This window comes from Mytilus trossulus, chromosome 11, assembly GCF_036588685.1.
Source record: "Mytilus trossulus isolate FHL-02 chromosome 11, PNRI_Mtr1.1.1.hap1, whole genome shotgun sequence".
NCBI lineage: Eukaryota > Metazoa > Mollusca > Bivalvia > Mytilida > Mytilidae > Mytilus > Mytilus trossulus.
In genome coordinates, this window is record NC_086383.1 from 62,368,062 (window position 1) to 62,389,848 (window position 21,787).

At 32.3% G+C, this 21,787-nt stretch overlaps 1 protein-coding gene across 4 annotated transcripts in view; it reads left to right on the forward strand.

Moving 5' to 3' along the window:
* LOC134691390 (solute carrier family 12 member 8-like) overlaps positions 1–21,425 on the forward strand; it is a 35,068-nt gene extending 13,643 nt beyond the window's left edge. For 3 of the 4 annotated variants that reach the window (XM_063551910.1, XM_063551913.1, XM_063551912.1), the window contains exons 2-14: positions 4,660–4,890; positions 6,072–6,215; positions 6,851–7,042; positions 8,700–8,817; positions 9,881–9,994; positions 10,408–10,609; positions 11,740–11,827; positions 12,448–12,594; positions 13,544–14,051; positions 15,125–15,216; positions 17,598–17,715; positions 18,765–18,822; positions 19,293–21,425. In XM_063551910.1, the coding sequence (XP_063407980.1) occupies positions 4,693–4,890; positions 6,072–6,215; positions 6,851–7,042; positions 8,700–8,817; positions 9,881–9,994; positions 10,408–10,609; positions 11,740–11,827; positions 12,448–12,594; positions 13,544–14,051; positions 15,125–15,216; positions 17,598–17,715; positions 18,765–18,822; positions 19,293–19,458 (2,145 nt within the window). In that variant the 5' untranslated portion in view covers positions 4,660–4,692 and the 3' untranslated portion in view covers positions 19,459–21,425. Of the gene's footprint in view, positions 1–4,067; positions 4,376–4,659; positions 4,891–6,071; positions 6,216–6,850; positions 7,043–8,699; positions 8,818–9,880; positions 9,995–10,407; positions 10,610–11,739; positions 11,828–12,447; positions 12,595–13,543; positions 14,052–15,124; positions 15,217–17,597; positions 17,716–18,764; positions 18,823–19,292 lie in introns of those variants that run through there. The other variant, XM_063551911.1, reaches the window with a different exon arrangement.
* Positions 21,426–21,787: the final 362 nt, after the last annotated feature.

Here is a 21,787-nt window from a genome sequence, read left to right on the forward strand (position 1 = left end):
TGGGAGTACAATTGGAACAGCCCAACCAATATATTCATATTTTACCACGGGTGTGTACTCAAAGCGTTTGAAGGACGTCATGTTAGAATAATTATTATGCAATTCAGCACGGTAATGGTTAATACTTGAAAACTTCTAAAAAATTTGAACATTAAATTCAATAGTTTTGATCAGCATCATGTGACTGATTGGTAAACAGTCAGGGACTTAAAATCACTTATTTCAGTAGCAAATTCAAAGTTTTGTCACAAATTGTGATTGTGTAGTTTTACCAAAATTTTAAACACATTCAATGTAGGTTTAGATCATATCTTTTCATTAGAAAAATTGAAAAAAAGAACTTTTTGCTTCTTTTAAGTTACGTAAGTAGCACTTAGGATTATGCCATTGGTGCCAGTGGCGGATCCAAAACTTTTCTTAAGGGGGCCGGCTGACTGACCTAAGGGGGGCCCTCACCAGTCATGCTTCAGTGATTCCCTATATAATCAACCAAAAATTTAAACAACGAAAGCAGGCCCCCCAGGGCCCCCCTTGGATCTGCCTATGGATGCTATCATTTAGCTGCAAATTCTATTTAACTTAACAAAAAATGCTATTATTATGGCTTTACATAATGAACTGATACTTTCTTCACAGATTTTTTCCAGCAATGGGAGTATTTTTCCTGTAAAGTTCAAGGTTTTATCTTTCAGATTATGTAATAAAATGCTACTGTTCGAAATTGGTGGGGGTTATTAAAATAATGATACTTAAAAAAAGAAGTGTTTTGGGAAGGAAATTGAGGTATGATACTTTTATAAACAAGTGATTTTTATGTCATTATCCTAGATTCAGTACAAAGTCATCATCTGAAATGGCCTGGTCAACGGTGACAACCTATCAACACAGATGTTGGTTCTGATGAATTTAGCAACATAATTAGTCCCTGGATCATTAGTATTTTTAAAAAACTACAATAAAATTAAATCACTTCTTCTAGTGTTAAATTTGTACTACTTAAATAGGCCATTATTAAAGAAAGACAACTCTTACTTCCAACCTTTATGGACATAATGTTACTTGAATCATGCAGTGATTTAGGAAATCACTGATTTAAGTTAAATTAGTCCCCTGACTGCTTGAGAATTTGTGAAAAAAAAATGAACATTCAATTCAATAGTTTCATCCTGTGACTAATTGGTAAAAGGGTAAAGATCAACTGTCAGTTGTTGTAAGAGTTTTGATATGTTAAGTTGAAATCATGAATTCGTAAATTTTTACAATTTATATACAATCAAGAATTGGTTGATGGTTATGATTATTGGTTATTGGTTATGGAATATGCGTTTCAAAGATGATATCAGATATGTTCCTTATGTTGTATCTACAATCCGTTCCTTTTTCAAGAGTGTGACCTTCTGAATTAGACTATATTTACCTGGTTTGTTCTAACATCAGCAACATGACAGGTGCCATATGTGGAGCATGATCTGTTTATATAAAAAAAGAAGATGTGGTATGATTGCCTGTGCTATGAGATAACTATCCACAAAAGACCAAAATGACACAGACATTAACAACTATAGGTCATTGTACAGCCTTCAACAATGAGCAAAGCCCATAGTTTAATAATAAATAATTAGTTTTCTATGTTGTGTCTCTTGTAGTAATATTTGTCTGTTTGTTTTTTTCTTTTTTAGCCATGGCGTTGTCAGTTTATTTTCAATCTATGAGTTTGAATATCCCTCTGGTATATTTCACTGTGAAATTCTGTCTATGACAATATTTCCTAATCAAATTATGTCCTTTAATCAATGAAATTGTTTCAGGATTGCAAGTTTCTGACTAATCGAATAATTCAAGCCCTTTCCATGTCCGATTTTCTCCCACACCATGTAGCCTTCGTAGATCAGTGGAATATAACGACTGAATTATTCGGGTTAGTTTCTGACATTAAAGTTTGGTTTTCATTTGAACAGTTTGGAAATACTGCAATATTTTTAATGCAAAAATTAAAATAAATCTCATTATTGTATTTTATAAAAATGTATTATTACTCTATGTCTCTGCTGTCAATAACAACATTGATAAAACATAGATCTGTAAACTGTTTATCTTATAGACTATTATGTTAGCTTTCAAAATAAGTTTTATTTATCAATCTAGCTTTAGAGGTTCCAGAGATATTAGTTATAATACAGCAAATTTTACTTCCGTGTTTTCCACTGCTGCGTTTTAGACCCTCCCATCAAATTTTAGTACAATCAAAACATAAAATATATTTCACAATGAATAAAGCGCGTAGCAGGTTATTTTACAGTGTGGACCACATTATTTATGTTGTTTAAAATAGACTGACAATTAAAATATTACAGTTATTTTATATAATTCAATTCTAAATTTTTAAACTGGCGTAAATCATGAAAAAATGTTGATGACGTCATGGTCACATGACATAATTGTGTTTATGATAAGAATAAGAATAAGAATTTTATTAGTAATAGGATTTGATTAATATGATATGATTAACAGAAAGATGTCAGCCAATCTTAAGATACAAATCAAATCAAATCAAATCAAATATTTTATTATAGTCTCACCTCTCTACATGTACAATACAAACATGAACACAATATATATACAACATGTTTTAATTAAAAGTACAAAACAATCTTAAAAACATTCGAGAGCCACTCTCAAAAGAGTTATGAGAGACTTTTACATAAAAAAGGACAGCTCGATAAAAATATAAAACATTTTTTATCTATATAAAACATTCTTCCTTTGAATTAAAATATCATGGCAGATTTTGGCCGAATAAAAGCATAAATTTTTATTTGTAAATAAAAATATAAATTTTATATATGCACTACCTACAAAATAAATTATTAAGCTTTAATAACCGTATTATTAATATTTATAATAAAAGTAAGCATAACGAAACCAGGGCGAAGGGACTCTCTGGGCGAAAGTACCCAGGGCAAACATGTAATGAAGTTTGAAGGGACCTGATTCCTAATTCCATTGGTATAATATTAAAGTTACAAATGAAATCGGGAGAAAAGAAATCTAGAATTAAATCTGCTTAAGATTAGGCTGTTAGTTTTCTTGTTTCAATTGATTTACATTGTCATTTTGGTGCCTTTATAGCTGACTATGTGGTATGGGCTTTGCTCATTGTTGAAAGCAGTACAGTAACCTATAGCTGTTAATTTCTGTGTCATTTTGGTCTTTTGTCATGTTGAGGAGAGTTGTATCATTGGCAATCATACCACATCTTTTTTATATTAATTTTGATAAATGACCTTTTTTTGAGCTATTGAATTCGAATGTGAAAAAGAAACATGGGTGTTAAGGGACAAAATAAATTAACCTGTATCTTAGGAAAAAAAACTAATGAGTCCATACATGATCTGACAAAAATTCCTAAACATTTGACAATTTGTCAGAATATAATAATTTTATTTGCAAAAATACACCCATATGGGTCAAGCAAACACAAATACAACATTTAATACAGACAGTGAAGAATTACAAATAAAAACATAAAAAAAAAAACATAGTTATAAATGGTAATTAATGTAGCCTTTGATGGACATGGACCTCATTTTCGCAATTCTAATGATTGCTTTATAAAGTCACCAATTTCTGTCAAAAGCTCAGATTTAGGATTTAAAAGTTGTTTTAGCTTTAAAAGTGGGTATAGATGCACGTAATATTAAAAAAAAATCCCAATACCTGTATTTATCTTTATAAATATTTAATAACATTTACTTTCTAAAGCCGTATTTGAAAAAAATAAATTTTATAAAATCCGTGTTATTTTTTCATAGTTTATGAGAAAAAAAAGTTCCAGTGTTGAATGTACCGAGAGTCTAGAGAGAATAATTTCCCGCCAAATTTCTACTTGATAGAACTTGGATGAATTTCGATTTTCTCTAGTTTTATCTTCAAATCATACGCGAATCACGTGATCGCAAAAAATACAATAGACTAATAGGCAATCGTAACTACTCGGCCATTCTCGCTATGCAGTACAATAACTTCGTGCAACCAGAAAGGCCGAGTAGTTCCGATTGGACTAATAGGAAGGCAAGCGCATAAGTGAACGGAGGTCGATATTTCCGATTTAAGAAAGATGCCCGTTGATAGGATACTTCCTGACAACTCTAGGAGAGGATAAATTAATGATGACACTACGCATCTGATGAAACTAGGGATCGTTCCCAAAAATCAAAGTTCCAAGATATGGCGTTTGTCAGGAAAAAAATCTTCTGTCGCGACATGTCTTTTTCACCTTGCTTGTGGCCGCCATTAGTTCACAAATTCTTGGAATCACAAAATATCGACAAAGGAAATATTTGACGTCAAACGCTTGAAGTGTTTGTTGTATCAGGTCGAGTTCAAGTGTCATAAATTAGTGTCAAAGATTAACACAAAATAATTACTGCTGCACTTGCTGAATAGTCTCGGTACCTAGTCCCCCCTTTTTAGGCATGAGTAATTTTATTCGCTTCCTGGTAAGATAAAAAATAAAATAATAAGTAACATATGACATGTATTTTTTTTTTGGGGGGGGGGGGGGGCTATGCATTAAACGTCCTCATTTAATATTACCTCTCAAAAACCTGTTTATAATGTACACTAAATTAATGTATGATGGGTCATTTACAATTCCAGAGAATGTAGCAAATAATGTAAAGAATTCAGATAATGTCCTCGGATGATAATGAAAGAACCAACCTAATGTCAACTGAGGGTGAGAAACAGAAAAAGACTCCAGACTGGAGTAAGTTTGGACTCACTAGTGATGAACAGAAATGGGCGTCGCCTCAGAAATCTGACAGTACCTTTGGGAGTTATCAGCAGGGTGGAGACGAACAGCAAAATGACCTCTTTAGAGAAGAACAGGTAATTACTCATAGTAGATTTATATTATTATCAAGATTATGATCCTTGAAATTAGCAACAGACAGACAGGACATGTCCTATAAATGAGGGTGGTGATGGGGGTACATGTACAATCATGACGTATAACCATAAAATTGAGTGCAAATGATGTTAACAGTAATTTCTGGTGCATGATGATAAAATTTGCACTATCTTGTAGACGAGTTTTTTTTTTTTTTTACGAATTACGTTAATTTTTTTCTCCAAAAATAGCAGTAACGATAATTATTTGAGGAATCACTGTAAAAATTTAATCAATTAAAGGTTAACAGCAGCTGAAAAATGGCCTTTTGTCACCTGATGGTAAAGGGCATTACAACCCTCATTTACATTATTATCAACTTTATGTTCCTTGAAATTAGCATAACATAAGGAAGATGTGGTGTGAGTGCCAATGAGACAACTCTCCATCCAAATATCAATTTTAAAAAAGTAAACCATTACAGGTCAATGTACCGCCGTCAACACAGAGCCTTGGCTCACACCGAACAACAAGCTATAAAGGGCCCCAAAATTACTTGTGTAAAACCAATTACATAGTACATTTATCATGTTTATATTCTTATCAAGATTACGGTCCTCGAAATTAGCCCTGTACAGACAGGACATGTCTTATAAATTATATTCTGACATGTCAATTTTTTTGTTAATTTTGTAATACATTCCTCAGGAACGTTTGAAAAATCATCAATTCAGTCCTGTAAATGCCAAACCCAAATTTCTATGACTGATTATTTAATGAAATAATTTTTGACACTTGACTGAGATTTCAAGTATCAGTGATTGCCAATGTTCAATGTTTCTCACTTGATTTTAGTGAATTTGCAAGTGGCGCTTTAACAACCAGGATAATATATATCATAGGGTTTTTTTTTTCAGTACAATTTTTGGAGACTTGAGTTCAGCCTTCACGCTTAAAACTTTTTAAGTCCACAAGCCATGCAAACCAGAAGCTTAATTTTTTGAAAATTTTAAGTTGAGTTCGGATGGCTTGTAGAGAATTTTACAATCCCTGAAGAAAGTTTACAAGCCATGGCTGTAGGACTTGTAGTTGAATGTGAAGACTGAGAGTTTCTTTAAATTTTTTAACCCAGCACTTCACATGACCTTTTAATACCAAGACCAATTGTTTGTTTTTTCAGAACTTGTCAGAACACAAGCCATGGTGGAAAGCCAACTTTTTCATTATGGAGCCGGTGTTGTTTGGCACATGGGATGGTGTGTTCACTTCTTGCCTCATCAACCTCATTGGAGTCATCATCTTCCTTCGAATGGGATGGATTGTGGTTGGTATTGAATTATAAAGTTTTATTATTCTAATATTGTGGATTCACTGATATTCGTTGGATACCAATTTTCATGGATTTCTTTGGAACAGGCAAACCAAGAATTGAAATGTTCAACGAATGACAAATTTTTTGAAGGAAATTATGCAATTTTTTTCAAAACCATGAATTTAGATATCCACGGATATGCAACATTTTCTCACGAAAATGGGTACCCACTTAAATAAATGAATTCACAGTATTGTGTTGTATATCAGATTTAGTATGCATAGCAGAGTCAAGGGGTTGAAATTTTCTTTAATTTTTTTTTCAGAAATCGCTAAATTTCAGCTTGAATTTGGCCGACTCTTAAAATCTATGCGTTTGATATTTTGTTGGTCTACTCCTGTATTATAAGGCATGTAGGATATATATGGTACCCAAGATTCAACGTTCATTTCAGTGTATAATTTTTTGTTTCAATTTTGCTTTAAATTTTGAAAGTTCAGAAACATTTGTATTTTCAAGTGAAAGGACCCCACTCAGGAAGTAATGGGTCCTGTAAAGAGCACCAATTTACAGTATAAGATAGGATAGGAGGATCTGGACTTAATAATTAAAAGACTGGTACTAATTTGTTGTGTTTTCTATTCCAGGGTAATGCAGGAATATGGATGACCATATTCATTATCTTCTGTGCTGTATTTATTGTGTTCATTGTAGCCGTGAGTGGAATCGGAGTGTGTGAGAGATGTAAGATGGGTAAAGGAGGTGTTTACTTCCTGTTATCTCACGTGATGGGAGGACGAATAGGTGGCAGTCTAGGAATCATCTATTGCTTTGCACAGGTAAATGTCTTTTTATACCCCGCCATAGTTTGTCTTTTTATGCCCCGCCATAGTTTGTCTTTTTATGCCCCGCCATAGTTTGTCTTTTTATGCCCCGCCATAGTTTGTCTTTTTATGCCCCGCCATAGTTTGTCTTTTTATGCCCCACCATAGTTTGTCTTTTTATGCCCTGCCATAGTTTGTCTTTTTATGCCCCAACATAGTTTGTCTTTTTATGCCCCACCATAGTTTGTCTTTTTATGCCCCACCATAGTTTGTCTTTTTATGCCCCGCCATAGTTTGCCTCCACCAAATTATATGAAACTTACACAAATTATTTATCAAGTATCTCAAAACATAGATCAAGATTGAATTTTGGTGGCATCACTTAACTGGTCTAGAGATATGTCCCATTACTAGTGAAAAAATTTGTAAGGGTTCCGCGGAACCCAGTGTCTCGCCTACTTTTGCTGTAAATCGCAGGCTCAACAAAAAATGAGGAAAAAAATCATTAAAAAAATTCCTCTTGATACTATCTTTTGATTGTAAGAAGCTTCTGTCCAAGTTTGGTAAAAATCTAGGATAGTTAATGAATCTAATTAATGTTTTAAAAACTTAAACTGCCGACTGTATGTAATGTTAACTGGAAGAAAATCTAAGTCCATTTAAACGTAAAATACAGAAAAAATGGAGTTATCTTTTTACAATATTTACTTCTGGATACTATCTTATGGTCATAAATAAGCTTCTGTCCAAGTTAGGTAGAAATCCAGTATAGTTTAAGAAAGTTATTAAAATTTAAAAAACTTGAACCACAGAGTGAATGTTATGTTTCCCCGCAGAAAAACTAAGTCCATTTAAAAGTAAAATACGGAAAAAATGGAATTATTTTTTTACAAAATTTTACTTCTGGATACTATCTTATGATCATAAACAAGCTTCTGTCCAAGTTTGGTAGAAATTCAGTATAGTTTAAGAAAGTTATTAAAATTTCAAAAACTTTAACCACAGAGTGAATATTTGTGGACGACGCCGACGGAATGTAGGATCGCTTAGTCTCGCTTTTTCGACTAAAGTCGAAGGCTCGACAAAAATCATTCTCTAACTTTAGTTTGCCATTACCAAGTGTTATGAAACTTGTATGCAATATTTATTACAATACAACTAGAATCAAGTAGTAATTTTGGTAGTGTCACTTGTACAGTTATGTCCCTTTATAACTTTATACATGTATGATATGTAATCAGGGGCATCACCATTGCCCATTTATTATTTATATAACGTTTCGTCAGTCAGAGGATTTAAAGAAGTGATTTAATATGTAATCACTGAAATACGTACCATTCTGAAAAGTAACAAGATTTACCTCCCTTTGAGTACAATAAAAAATCACTTATTTAAGAACAATTTTTAATTAAAACTTAGGAAATCACTTATTTTAGTAATGTTTGTGTGATTTTGGTGTTTTTCAAGTAATGCATAATATCTTTGTCGAAAAACATATTTAATGCCAAGGTACCACTCTATACCTGATCAATAAGATTGAGAATGGAAAAGCAGAATGTGTCAAAGCCATAACAACCAGACCATAGAGCAGACAACAGCCTATGACTAAAAGAATTACACATACACCATGTACACCAATATAAGTTTTAATATTTAATTTCTTGTTTTGTAGGCTGTAGGATGTTCGTTGTCGGTGATGGGATTTGGTGAATCTATCCTTGGATTAACAGGGTTAGATAATCCATGGATAGCTAAAGGCGTAGCAACAGGTCTAGTCATACTTCTCTTAGGTAAATTATATTAGCAACTGGTTTAGTCATACTTCTCTTAGGTAAATTATATTTGTTTAACCTGGGAAAAAACTATAAAACAACAAGCTTAGACCATGAACAAAATTATATTTGTTTAACCTGGAAAAAACTATAAAACAACAAGCTTAGGCCATGAAAAAAAATTAATAAAAAAGAAGATGTGGTATGATGGCAAATGAGACGACTCTCCACCAAATGACACAGAAATTAACAACTAAAGGTCATATTATGGCCTTCAACAATGAGCAAAGACTGTACAGCATAGTGTTATTAAAGGCTACAAAATTGTGTTTGTATGGCCTAACCCTACCTACCCAGAAAATAGCTGCCTTAAAAATCTATTGTCCTGAAAAAGGTTTTATTTATCAGATAGACTGGATAATATTTACTTCAAATTCTCTTTGACGAAAAAAGAAAAGGAAGTGCATACCTTTAGGCCTATCTTCAGGTAGAGTTTGGGCAAACCAAAATATATTTAAATGTGGCCTGAAACACACAAAATGTAATAAATAAAAAAATGCAATATGCCATTTTGAAATATTTAATTATACGCTCTATGAATTTTCAAATTGAATCCTGAATATCAATTAAGATTTCTAGTCTTAGCAGTAATACATTTGTTTTATAATGGATTTGTTGAAAATGAATCTTATGTTGAAATGTAAAGTTGAACCCTATGATGGTCATGATGGCATTGTTTTAATGAGGCTGACCATAGTTGTAGTGTTGAAATGTAAATTAACCCTACGATGGCATCGTTTTAATGAGACTGACCATAGTTGTAGTGTTGAAATGTAAATTAACCCTACGATGGCATCGTTTTAATGAGACTGACCATAGTTGTAGTGTTGAAATGTAAAATTAACCCTACGATGGCATCGTTTTAATGATACTGACCATAGTTGTAGTGTTGAAATGTAAAATTAACCCTACGATGGCATCGTTTTAATGAGACTGACCATAGTTGTAGTGTTGAAATGTAAATTAACCCTACGATGGCATTGTTTTAATGATACTGACCATAATTGTATTTTCTTTGTAGGTATTAATGTAGCGGGTGTCAAATGGGTCGTCAGATTCCAATTAATACTACTTATTGTTATGTTTTTGTCTGTGATGGATTTTCTGGTGGGATCATTTGTACATACAGAGCCAGGTAATCTTAATAGATATAGGAAGATGTGGTATGAGTGCCAATGAGACAACTCTCCATCCAAGTCATAATTTTTAAAGTAAACCATTATAGGTCAAAGTATGGTCTTAACATGGATCCTTCAAGTTGGCTCACACCAAACAGCAAGCTATAAAGGGCCCTAAAAATGACATGTAAAGCCATTCAAACATGAAAACCAATGTTCTTATCAGTATATATAAACATGAGAAAAAAACAAGAAACTAGAAACACTTATGAACCACATCAACAAACGACAACGACTGAATATCAAATTTCTGACTTGGGACAGGTTCAAATAAATGCAGCAGGTTTAAACATTCGAAAGGTACCAACCTTTACCCTTATCTGAAACAAAAGTGTAGCATCACAACATAGAAATATTCTTCTCATTTCAGAGTCTGGTTTCACAGGATATGAAAGTTATAATCTCCAAAACAACTCAGGACCACATTATGTTGAGGGTCAGAGTTTCTTCACAATTTTTGGACTATTTTTCTCCACTGTGACAGGGATTCTGGCAGGCATTAATATGAGTGGTGATCTCCACGACCCTTTATCTAATATACCAAATGGCACTTTGGCAGCTTTAGGATCCTCGTAAGTTTACACTGAATTTTAATGTGCGTATTGTTATGTGTTTACTTTTCTACATTGGCTAAAGGTATAGGGGAGCGTTGAGATCTCATAAACATGTTTAACCCCGCCACATTTTTGCGCCTGTCCCAAGTGAGGAGCCTCTGGCCTTTGTTAGTCTTGTATTATTTTAATTTTAGTTTCTTGTGTACAATTTGGAAATTAGTATGGCGTTCATTATCACTGAAATAGTATATATTTGTTTAGGGGCCAGCTGAATGACTCCCCAGGGTGTGGGAATTTCTCGCTACATTGAAGACCTGTTGGTGACCTTCTGCTGTTGTTTTTTCTATGGTCGGGTTGTTGTCTCTTGACACATTTCCCATTTCCATTTTCAATTTTACGTATAAATAATCATGATAATTTGCATAGATCGAAGCTTTTGTGCTGTTTATGTTTTTCAGTATTTTGTTATTTATTTTTCTCCAATAAATTGATGCCTTATGGGCTGTTCCTTTAAAACAAACATGGTACCAAGGGTACAGTGTTCTCCCCAGATATTTCATTTAGCATCCTGGTAAAGAGGGGTAATTTTTGAAATACCATCTTGTTTCTAAAAATTATAGCATCACATCCATAACACAATCTTTAAGAAAATCTATTCAGTTAGCATCACATTTAAGATTTTAGCATCACATTACTATGATGCTAAAGGGCCCTGGGGAGAACACTGGGGTAGGCACTTCATATATATAGGTTGACCATCTATAGAGGCAAATCAAAATTTCACTTACATTTCCACTATTCAAAACAAGAATGACACCCACACATAGTTAAGATTTGGATGTGACTTCCATGACTCCCGGTGCATGCTATTATGGAATGGCCAAAAAAAGGTTTTAAAATTTTCCTTTTTATTTAGAATGCATATCATAGTTTTAATTCAATAGTTATTTTTTTACGGGAGGTAGGGGTGAGGGGATGGGAATTATTATACTAAATTGTTCAGTGGACATTTGGGGGAAGGGCTGGTGCAGGGGATGGGATGATAGTTATCATTTACAATTGTACATTATTTGTCATTTTCATTATATAACATGTGTTCATTCTTTGTAGGATGACAGTTCTATCATCTCGTTGAATTTATTTTTCAGAACTTTGCTGTATATATGTTTTACTATTGTGTTAGGAGCTTCATGCCTTCGTCCCTACCTCCAAGCTGACTATATGATATCACAAAAGGTAAGCTAGATTGTCAATTATTCAATTTATTATTAAACATTGGTTAATGAGGATGGTTATAGGGCTACCTTAGTGACAAATAACTGTAAAAATTCTTGCCAAACGACGTTAAAGATAATATTTGTAGCAAGACAGTATAATATGCATTCTTTTAGCCACTAGAAAAGTTGAATGATTTTGTCGAATTGTGTTTTTTTTTCAAAACTAACCTCAATTATTTGCAACCTCTTGACGAATCACGATAAGGATATTTTGATGGTTAAATTTTGACCAATTTGACGGTAAAGGGTATTACTACCCTTGTTTATGTCTTAAAATTTAATACAATTTTTGAACAACCTTCGATCATACTAAATTGAATAATGTGATCACTGTTTAATTCTGTAATACAGTACTTTTGAAATAAATTTAATGTCAATGTTTTCATGTTATTTGACTGAAAACAGAAAAGAGTTCTAAGAGATACAATATAAAAGTAGGAAAGTATGTCTGTATTACAAATTACCTAGCATTATTAACACACAGAATTATTTTATTTTAGACTGTACAGGGTAGTTGACAGCAATTCTATTTTGTATTTTAGGTATCTGTAAATGTTTTATAATGTTTTGTATATTTAGGTATCAGTAGTTGGTGTTTTATGGTTAGCAGGATTGTATATATCATCAATATCTAACTGTATGGGTAGTTTATATGGCCCACCTCGAATCTTACAGTCCATAGCCAACGAGAATGTTATACCACTTATCAGAATTCTAGGCCAAGGGGTAAGTTGACAAAATATTAGTTGATGTGTTGTCTCTTTCATACCAAATTTATCTTTTTTCACCCCATAATAATCTGATAAAAGTAGGATGATGTAATTATTGACTGTATATAGATATAGGAAGATGTGATACTAGTGCCAATGAGACAACTCACCATCCAAATAACAATATAAAAGTAAACCTTTATAGGTTAAGGTCCAGCCTTCAACACGGAGCCTTGGCTCACCCCGAACAACAAGCTATAAAGGACCCCAACATTTCAAGTGTTAAACCATTCAAACAGGAAAACCAACGGTCCAATCTATATAAAAAACAAATGTGAATTCAGATTTTAATGCATGCATTTATTATTGCGATTTTGTCATTTTATACCACAATGCAATTTTAATTTGTTACGATATTGCGAAAAATCCTGTATAATTGGTATAGAAAATTTCAAAACGCAAGTTTATAATATTGTGAATATAACTTTTTCACATTTTTTGCAATAATGAAAACATTGCAATAGTTTCTGAATTTACAGTAAGATTTAACTGATAATTAGAATAAAGGGGGGAAACCTTTCAATTAAAAAAAGAGGAGCACCATATTTTTGAAGGACCATTACAAGTTGGCATCCTGTTCATGCTGTTTGTCCTTGTTAAACAGACAAAAAAAAAGGTTCTGTGAACAGGTGAACACTCTTGAATTTTCAAGGAAAAACAAAATGGACTTATTTTAATGTCTGAAATTTCAACTGTCATATCCTTTAGATGTTAAATTTAGTAAACCTTTTGAACACATTGAAAGGACATTGGGGAAAAAATGAACAAGTCTGATAACTTATTATATGTTATATGGAAACAAAAATTCTATTCTTATTTAGATTTTCATGTTGATTTCTTGTCAATTCATATTTATTGTTTAAAATTTGTATGAATAACATTATTCTTTTTTAATTTTTTTTCAGAGAGGCCCAAACAAAGTTCCCATCTACGCATTAATAGTTATAATTCTTATCGTTCTGTTATTTGTTTTTGTTGGAGACGTTAACACATTAGCGCCAATTGTCACAACAGCTTTTATGATCACATACGCTGCTGTAGACTACTGTTACTTTGCTCTTGCCATGACTTATGATCGTCGTCAAGAACGAGACTTGAGATATGGACCTCCAAAGAGGGATTCCAAGGGAGAAATTGCAAATGGAACTGTTGGGTACGGCACAACAGGCTCCTCCCTGGATGTTAGGCCAAAAGATTCATTTGAGAAAGTGAAAACCGACTTGGATAAACTTTTCCCCGAGAGAATGACCCAAAGAGGGCAGCACCATCATATACGAGAGAGTAGCTATAAGACTCTGAGTAATGATTCCACACCAGATGCTGACTTTGATGCTACGAAGAGAGACAAATCATTGGATGCCTTCTCTGAACATACAGATACCTCATCTCTACTTGTAGACAAAGATGGCACTGGTAGGTTTCGATCCTTGTATGTTTTTTTCAGATAGCTGGCAAAAAAGTAAGGAGATGTGGTATGATTGCCATTGGGACTACTATCCACCAGAGTTTATATTACGTGGATAAAAGCTATCATAAGCAACTATGGATTGGAACACTGGCAGAAACCCATACAGCATTGTCTGCTTTAAAATACTCATGACATGAAATTTGTGAAACATTAAAATAAAAAACAGATAAGAAAGACATAACCAACAACAAAATGCATTACCATTTGATGAATTATAAAAAAGAATATGTGGTATGATTGCCATTGAGACAACTCTCCAAAATATACCAAATTACACAGCAATTAACAATAGCAGGTCATTATACTGCCTTTAACAATGAGCAAAACCAATACAGCATAATCAGAATTAGTTCATATTACTTTACCGTAATAAATGAACAACCAGTCAAGTTATGAAACTATCTGAAAACAAAGGATACGACCAGAATTCATTTTTATGGCCCAGCAACGAAGTTGTAGGTGCCATATAGTTTTACCCTTCTCCGACATTTCGAAATTCCGCAATGCTTTAACTCCGTAATTCTGTAATTCCGTAATTCTGAAATTCAGTCATCCCATTATACAGAGTTTTTTCTAAATGCCTTCAGATATTAGGCTGATTTTGGTATGTGTGTTAACCATGACTAGTTACAGATCAAGTTTAAGTTTCGTGCTGAAATTACAGGCTTTGGACTTTGATAAATTATTGAAAATCACAGTTATACAGATTTTGTGTCCACATGTGTTATTGAAATTGCAGATTTTTCAACTTTTTGGGAGGGGGCCATTCGTGTCGCTATGACACATCTAGTATATATACATGAACGGATAAACCTTCAAGAAAATCATGTTTCATAGTATTAAGATATATGATAAAGGACAACATGTTTGAAATAAATTATCACTTTGTTTTCATTATTGTTAATTATGATGTTGGTGTTATTTTTCATTGGTCCAACTATTTCTTAAATGACAGTACACTTGGATATGATTTCTTGCAAAATAAAAAAGCAAAATTTACATTATTATTTTATTACAGGTGAACCAAAGAAATCTTTGAGTGATGAGATCACAAAGTTACCAAGCTCCTGGTATTCTGTTCTGTGCAATAGATGGCTGTCATTATTTGGTGTAAGTTTATTTGGTATTCTGTTCTGTGCAGTAGATGGCTATCATTATTTGGAGTAAGTTTATTTGGTATTCTGTTCTGTGCAATAGATGGCTATCATTATTTGGAGTAAGTTTATTTGGTATTCTGTTCTGTGCAATAGATGGCTATCATTATTTGGAGTAAGTTTATTTGGTATTCTGTTCTGTGCAATAGATGGCTATCATTATTTGGAGTAAGTTTATTTGGTATTCTGTTCTGTGCAATAGATGGCTATCATTATTTGGAGTAAGTTTATTTGGTATTCTGTTCTGTGCAATAGATGGCTATCATTATTTGGTGTAAGTTTATTTGGTATTCTGTTCTGTGCAATAGATGGCTGTCATTATTTGGTGTAAGTTTATTTGGTATTCTGTTCTGTGCAATAGATGGCTATCATTATTTGGTGTAAGTTTATTTGGTATTCTGTTCTGTGCAAAAGATGGCTGTCATTATTTGGTGTAAGTTTATTTGGTATTCTGTTCTGTGCAATAGATGGCTATCATTATTTGGTGTAAGTTTATTTGGTATTCTGTTCTGTGCAATAGATGGCTGTCATTATTTGGTGTAAGTTTGTTTGGTATTCTGTTCTGTGCAATAGATGGCTGTCATTATTTGGTGTAAGTTTGTTTGGTATTCTGTTCTGTGCAATAGATGGCTATCATTATTTGGTGTAAGTTTATTTGGTATTCTGTTCTGTGCAATAGATGGCTGTCATTATTTGGTGTAAGTTTATTTGGTATTCTGTTCTGTGCAATAGATGGCTGTCATTATTTGGTGTAAGTTTATTTGGTATTCTGTTCTGTGCAATAGATGGCTGTCATTATTTGGTGTAAGTTTATTTGGTATTCTGTTCTGTGCAATAGATGGCTGTCATTATTTGGTGTAAGTTTGTTTGGTATTCTGTTCTGTGCAATAGATGGCTGTCATTATTTGGTGTAAGTTTGTTTGGTATTCTGTTCTGTGCAATAGATGGCTATCATTATTTGGTGTAAGTTTATTTGGTATTCTGTTCTGTGCAATAGATGGCTGTCATTATTTGGTGTAAGTTTATTTGGTATTCTGTTCTGTGCAATAGATGGCTGTCATTATTTGGTGTAAGTTTATTTGGTATTCTGTTCTGTGCAATAGATGGCTATCATTATTTGGTGTAAGTTTATTTGGTATTCTGTTCTCTGCAATAGATGGCTGTCATTATTTGGTGTAAGTTTGTTTGGTATTCTGTTCTGTGCAATAGATGGCTGTCATTATTTGGTGTAAGTTTGTTTGGTATTCTGTTCTGTGCAATAGATGGCTATCATTATTTGGTGTAAGTTTATTTGGTATTCTGTTCTGTGCAATAGATGGCTGTCATTATTTGGTGTAAGTTTATTTGGTATTCTGTTCTGTGCAATAGATGGCTGTCATTATTTGGTGTAAGTTTATTTGGTATTCTGTTCTGTGCAATAGATGGCTATCATTATTTGGTGTAAGTTTATTTGGTATTCTGTTCTGTGCAATAGATGGCTGTCATTATTTGGTGTAAGTTTATTTGGTATTCTGTTCTGTGCAATAGATGGCTGTCATTATTTGGTGTAAGTTTATTTGGTATTCTGTTCTGTGCAATAGATGGCTATCATTATTTGGTGTAAGTTTGTTTGTCTGTATCTCTAAATTTTACAATAATAGTTGTTTCTGTTTAAGGTGGTACCTAACACTACAGGGAGATAACTCTGTAATATCAGCTAAACGTTTTAATTACGTTGCATTGTGAAGGCAATGTAAAGCTTCTCAATGATCAAAATTAGTGTTTGTCAAACTGCTATATAACCAGTGTAATTTTTCTGATAAAACGCTTGGTTCAAATTTTTTGATTTTTTTTTACATTTTTGTAAAAGGGTCAAAGTAAATACTTTGTCAAAATGTTATGAAAATTAAACGAGCCAAATTAATTTTAGGGAAAGTGTTGGGTACCACCTTAAAACACATGTGCACATTGAGATTAAAACAGGCATCCTTAGTTCATAACCCTGGTATCAGGAAAGAATGATTGGTGTTGAAAAGAAAATGGAAAGGAAAAAAAAGATAAAGAGACGTAAACAATGATTACATATTTCAACAAACAAATAAGGGAAAAAATCAAGAAAAGATTGTCACAGTAAACTTCAGAAAATGCAAAATTCTACAAATCAGTGTTTGTGTTATATTTCGATCATGTAAGACCTGCATGGGTAGTCAAAGTCATTAATTACCCACTATGTAATAGTAAACTACACGTTAAAAAATTTACAGAGAACTAAAGGAAAACTAGTAATGAACTTCTTGTCCTCAGATTGGACAAAAATGTAAAAATTGATTTCTCATACCTGTTGTTTTTTACTTTCAGGTCATTGTGTGTATTATCATCATGTTTTCCATCAATTGGATTTATGCCTTCGTTGAGTTATCTGTAGCTTTCATCATTTATATTTACATTGGGCAGGCTAGCCCAGGTTATTTTCCAGGTAAAATATTATTGTATATATCAAATTCAACATGAAAAACTTGTCATAAATGTCTCTTGTTGAAACAAATTAAGATGCAATCTGTAAACTTCTCTTTAAAATATAATTAGGAGACAAAAAAAGGGAACTGTAAATTCAGATTTTCTAAGGAATGGGCAAAAATGTGTGCTTTATTTTTGTGATTTGAAAGAACAAGACACTTTAATTAACATTTTGGTTATCAGAATGTGAGTTCTTCTTATTGCAATACTTGCGCATAATTCACATATATATATATAAAAACCTCAATAGTTTTTGAATTTACAGTATCCTTTTATCATTCAAAAGCTTTTATCATTCAAAAGTCTACGGTTATTAATTGCATTTAGGCCAAAAAAAAATATATGTCTGTTTCCTGCTTCCAAGGCCAAAAAATCAGGGTCGGTAGGTCGGGATTTTTTTTTATTTATTTATTTTTATTTTTTTTTGCACTTCCTGTCAGATTTGCAGTCGGTTATATGTCATGTTTGGTTAGGGTCCTGTACCCCTAAATGATTTAATCCCTTTAAAGAAGCTTTAATTGAATAATCCTCCAAGTGCTGACATTTTTAAACTCGCTTATTGTGGCACATTTGTGCTGGGAGCAGCCATTTTTTGTTTGGGCATAGTAAAATACGGATCTGGTTCGGACCGGAAACGATTTTTTTCCAGACCGGAACCGATTTTTTTCCGGATTTGAATAAAAAGATTTAGGGTCGGGGGGGTTTGAGTTAGGGTCGGTCGGGAAACAGGAAACAGACATATATTTTTTTTTGGCCTTAGCATATTTTACCTTCTTGTAATATTTTTCCTGTATGTTTTGTTTGTTTTATTTGTATTATATGTAGAACTGATTACATTTTTCAACAAACAGTTTTGACTGAAACATGTTAGAAAATAAAAAATTGTCGATATTACTGAAAAAACAAATACTATGATGGGCTATCAATAAGGTTTAAATAGATAAGGTAGTTCTTTTTAAAACATTTACTTATGGTGCATATCTTACAACGATTATCTCACTATTTCAGGTATAGCAGAATTTAACATGTATGATTGGATAAAAGAAGGATTCCAAAGATGCTGCAGGTAGTTAATTAGCCAATTCTTGTCATTTTTATGCCCCATTTATGAGCATTATGTTATCTGGTCTGTGCGTCTGTTCGCCGTCCGTTTGTTTGATCGTTTGACCATCTGTTCCTCTTCAGGTTAAAGTTTTTGGTCCAGGTAGTTTTTGGTGAAGTTGAAGTCCAATCAGTACAGTTGTCTTGGTGTGTATCATTGAAGAGACATAATTTAACCTTCATATTTGGATATGAGGAAATGTGGTAAAAGTGCCAAGTATGGACTTCAACACAGAGCCTTGGCTCACAAAGAACAGCATATTTTGTTCAAATTTGTGTGTAAAATTAAACCTATGTAGAATGTTATGATCATTAGATGTCCAATTTATTTATGCTTTACATTCTTCAAGAAATCATAAAAAAAAAGATCATTAGACTTTTGTTAATATTTTATTGCAGTTTTGAAACTAAACCATTTTATTCTTAAATTTTCAGGGGAGGTAAACATCCAGAGGAAATTATTGTTGCCCCAACAACACCCGCTGTCCAAACACTGGCATCCCAACTTACAGAAGACAATGAAGATTTTGCCAGTAGAGGGCGTTATCATCAATCAGAAATAGTCAGGGGAGAGAACTTTGATGAATATGACAGCAGCTAGTCACTTGTGTGTTTTAGGTCATGTAGTTTTAGAATGTAAATTCAGTATTGTCAATGAATGTGATCTTTATTTTTGAATCAGTTGGTGACATAAAATTGGCATTGTTTTTAGGGTAGTCATGTATTAATGATATGATTGAATAATGTTAATTTCAGAAATTTTTGCCTTCATTTATGATTTTGGCAGTTAATCAGTTTACAGACTATAATTTGCTGTATTTAAAAGAATCCAGAAAAATTTAATTGGAATTTTAGATTTACAATGCTGTCTTTCTTCTTTACAGCCGACAAACCATGCCAAAATTTCTGAATTACTTTTATTGATGTTTTTACATTTTTTTCTGAATTTAAATTGAACCAACTATTTTTGGCCAAACAGATAAATCTTCAACCTCAGAAGTCAATACAAAATACAAAAAAATCTTATTTATGGTTCTTGGCTTAAAGGTGGCTCATGGGTACAAAAGTTTTAGCAAAAAATTAAACCTTTATTTTTTCATTACAAATTTATTTTTTATACACTATTAGTTGTCACTTTATGATATGGTACAAAAAACAACCCAAAAAATTGATTTGGTTTGGCCCCAGATGACTTTTAAAATTGAAAAAGCTCCAAATTATCTCCCTTTGGTGCAAAAATGCCATTTTTGTGCCTTAAATTTGAAATATCTTTTTTAACTCATCGGTGACCTATATTTTTTATTATTGTTTTCAAATAAGCTGTACATAAACTAAATTATTGTAAAATTTAAGCGATTTCTTATATTAGGTTCTTTTTTTATTTCGATATTTCCTCTTTTTCTCCTATTAGTTCAACAGAAAAAAAGGACATTAACAAAAATGTATGCTTCTTCCAGAGGCAGATTTTAGCTTAAATGAACGGTGACCCCATTTTTTTATTTCATTTTTCTTTTAAGTATATGATAAAGTTCATTTATGAAAAAATATAGGGAAATCCTATATTAGGAAAAAAAAATCATTTATACCCAGGAGCCCCCTTAAGAAACATTGGCATTGAGTTTTTCTTTCAAAAGGGAGCAACACATTTTTCACAGCCAAATGTTTGAAAATGAATTTCATTTAATTAGACCCGTTTAGAAATTCTAGTTATTTTATTGTGATATTTGTTTTTGCTAATTTTCAACTAAAAAAAATTCAAAATGCATTTACATTTTATTTTTATTGTCTTCATTTTACAAATATATTTTATTTTTTAAGGATGTAGGTATGACCACTGGGATTATTACCTCCCTTGAAAGTTTTTTAAGCAGAATCTCAATTATGGTGTTAAGCCAGGTTAAATAGGTATTTTGTTTTCTTTTTTCTGTCCATCTTTTTTTCTGCATATCAGTTCATATACTTTATAATTCAATTTATTGTAAAGAATATATTTTAATCTCTTTTATTTTTTGATAAAATGTGATTAGAATTAAATTTTCATAAATCGTTAATTGCAAAAGTATTGTTTTAGTCCATACTATGTAATGAATAAGATTTATGAATCTCAAGTCTTTCCCCCCTTGTCTGTGGCCTCTAACTGCCTGCTCTGAGTTACAAAACATTGTAACATCTATTCTGTAAAAAAAAATCAATAAAAGAATATTAAGCATTTCCTAGGTTCTATAAAAAAAATTATTAATTAATTAATAAAAGAAAATTTATTTTCTCATGAGCTTTTTGGAAATTCAATCCATTTTGTCAATCAGCACTGTGATGATGACATGACAAAAATAAATGAAAGGTTTTTGGAAAGTTTCTTCCATATAACGGCTGAGTAAACCAATGAAAAAGTGTCTGAATTTGTATAATACAGCTAAAAGATTATGGAAAAGGTTAATATTAGGAAGATGTATTCTACTATCATGACTATGTTATAAACTAATGATATATCAGTCAGTTTATCGAAGATCTTCATAGCTTTAAAGTGTCATGGGTAAAAGTATTTAATCACTGTTTTCTTGTAAATGTTTAAATCTCAGGGCTCTGGGTCATAACACTTTTCTCCATACTCAAAAAATGTGCTAGAAACACCAAATCTAGTATTTTGATTTGATACTTTTTGAGTTTTGAAGTATAAACATGCCTTAAAGTGCTATGTCCAAGAGGACTGATCTTGATATTTGAAAAATTGTCAAATTCTCATTTGATCACTCTGCCCAGTGATTGATTTCTTTAGTATTTTTCACAGCATTAGAAAAATAATTGGTTCACTGTATAAGGTTTATAATTTTTATTTTGAAATTCCCAATCCATATTATAAAAGTGCAATGAACATGAGGCCTGATCTTGACATTTGAATTTTTGAAGGTTCAGCCCTGTGATGGATTTTT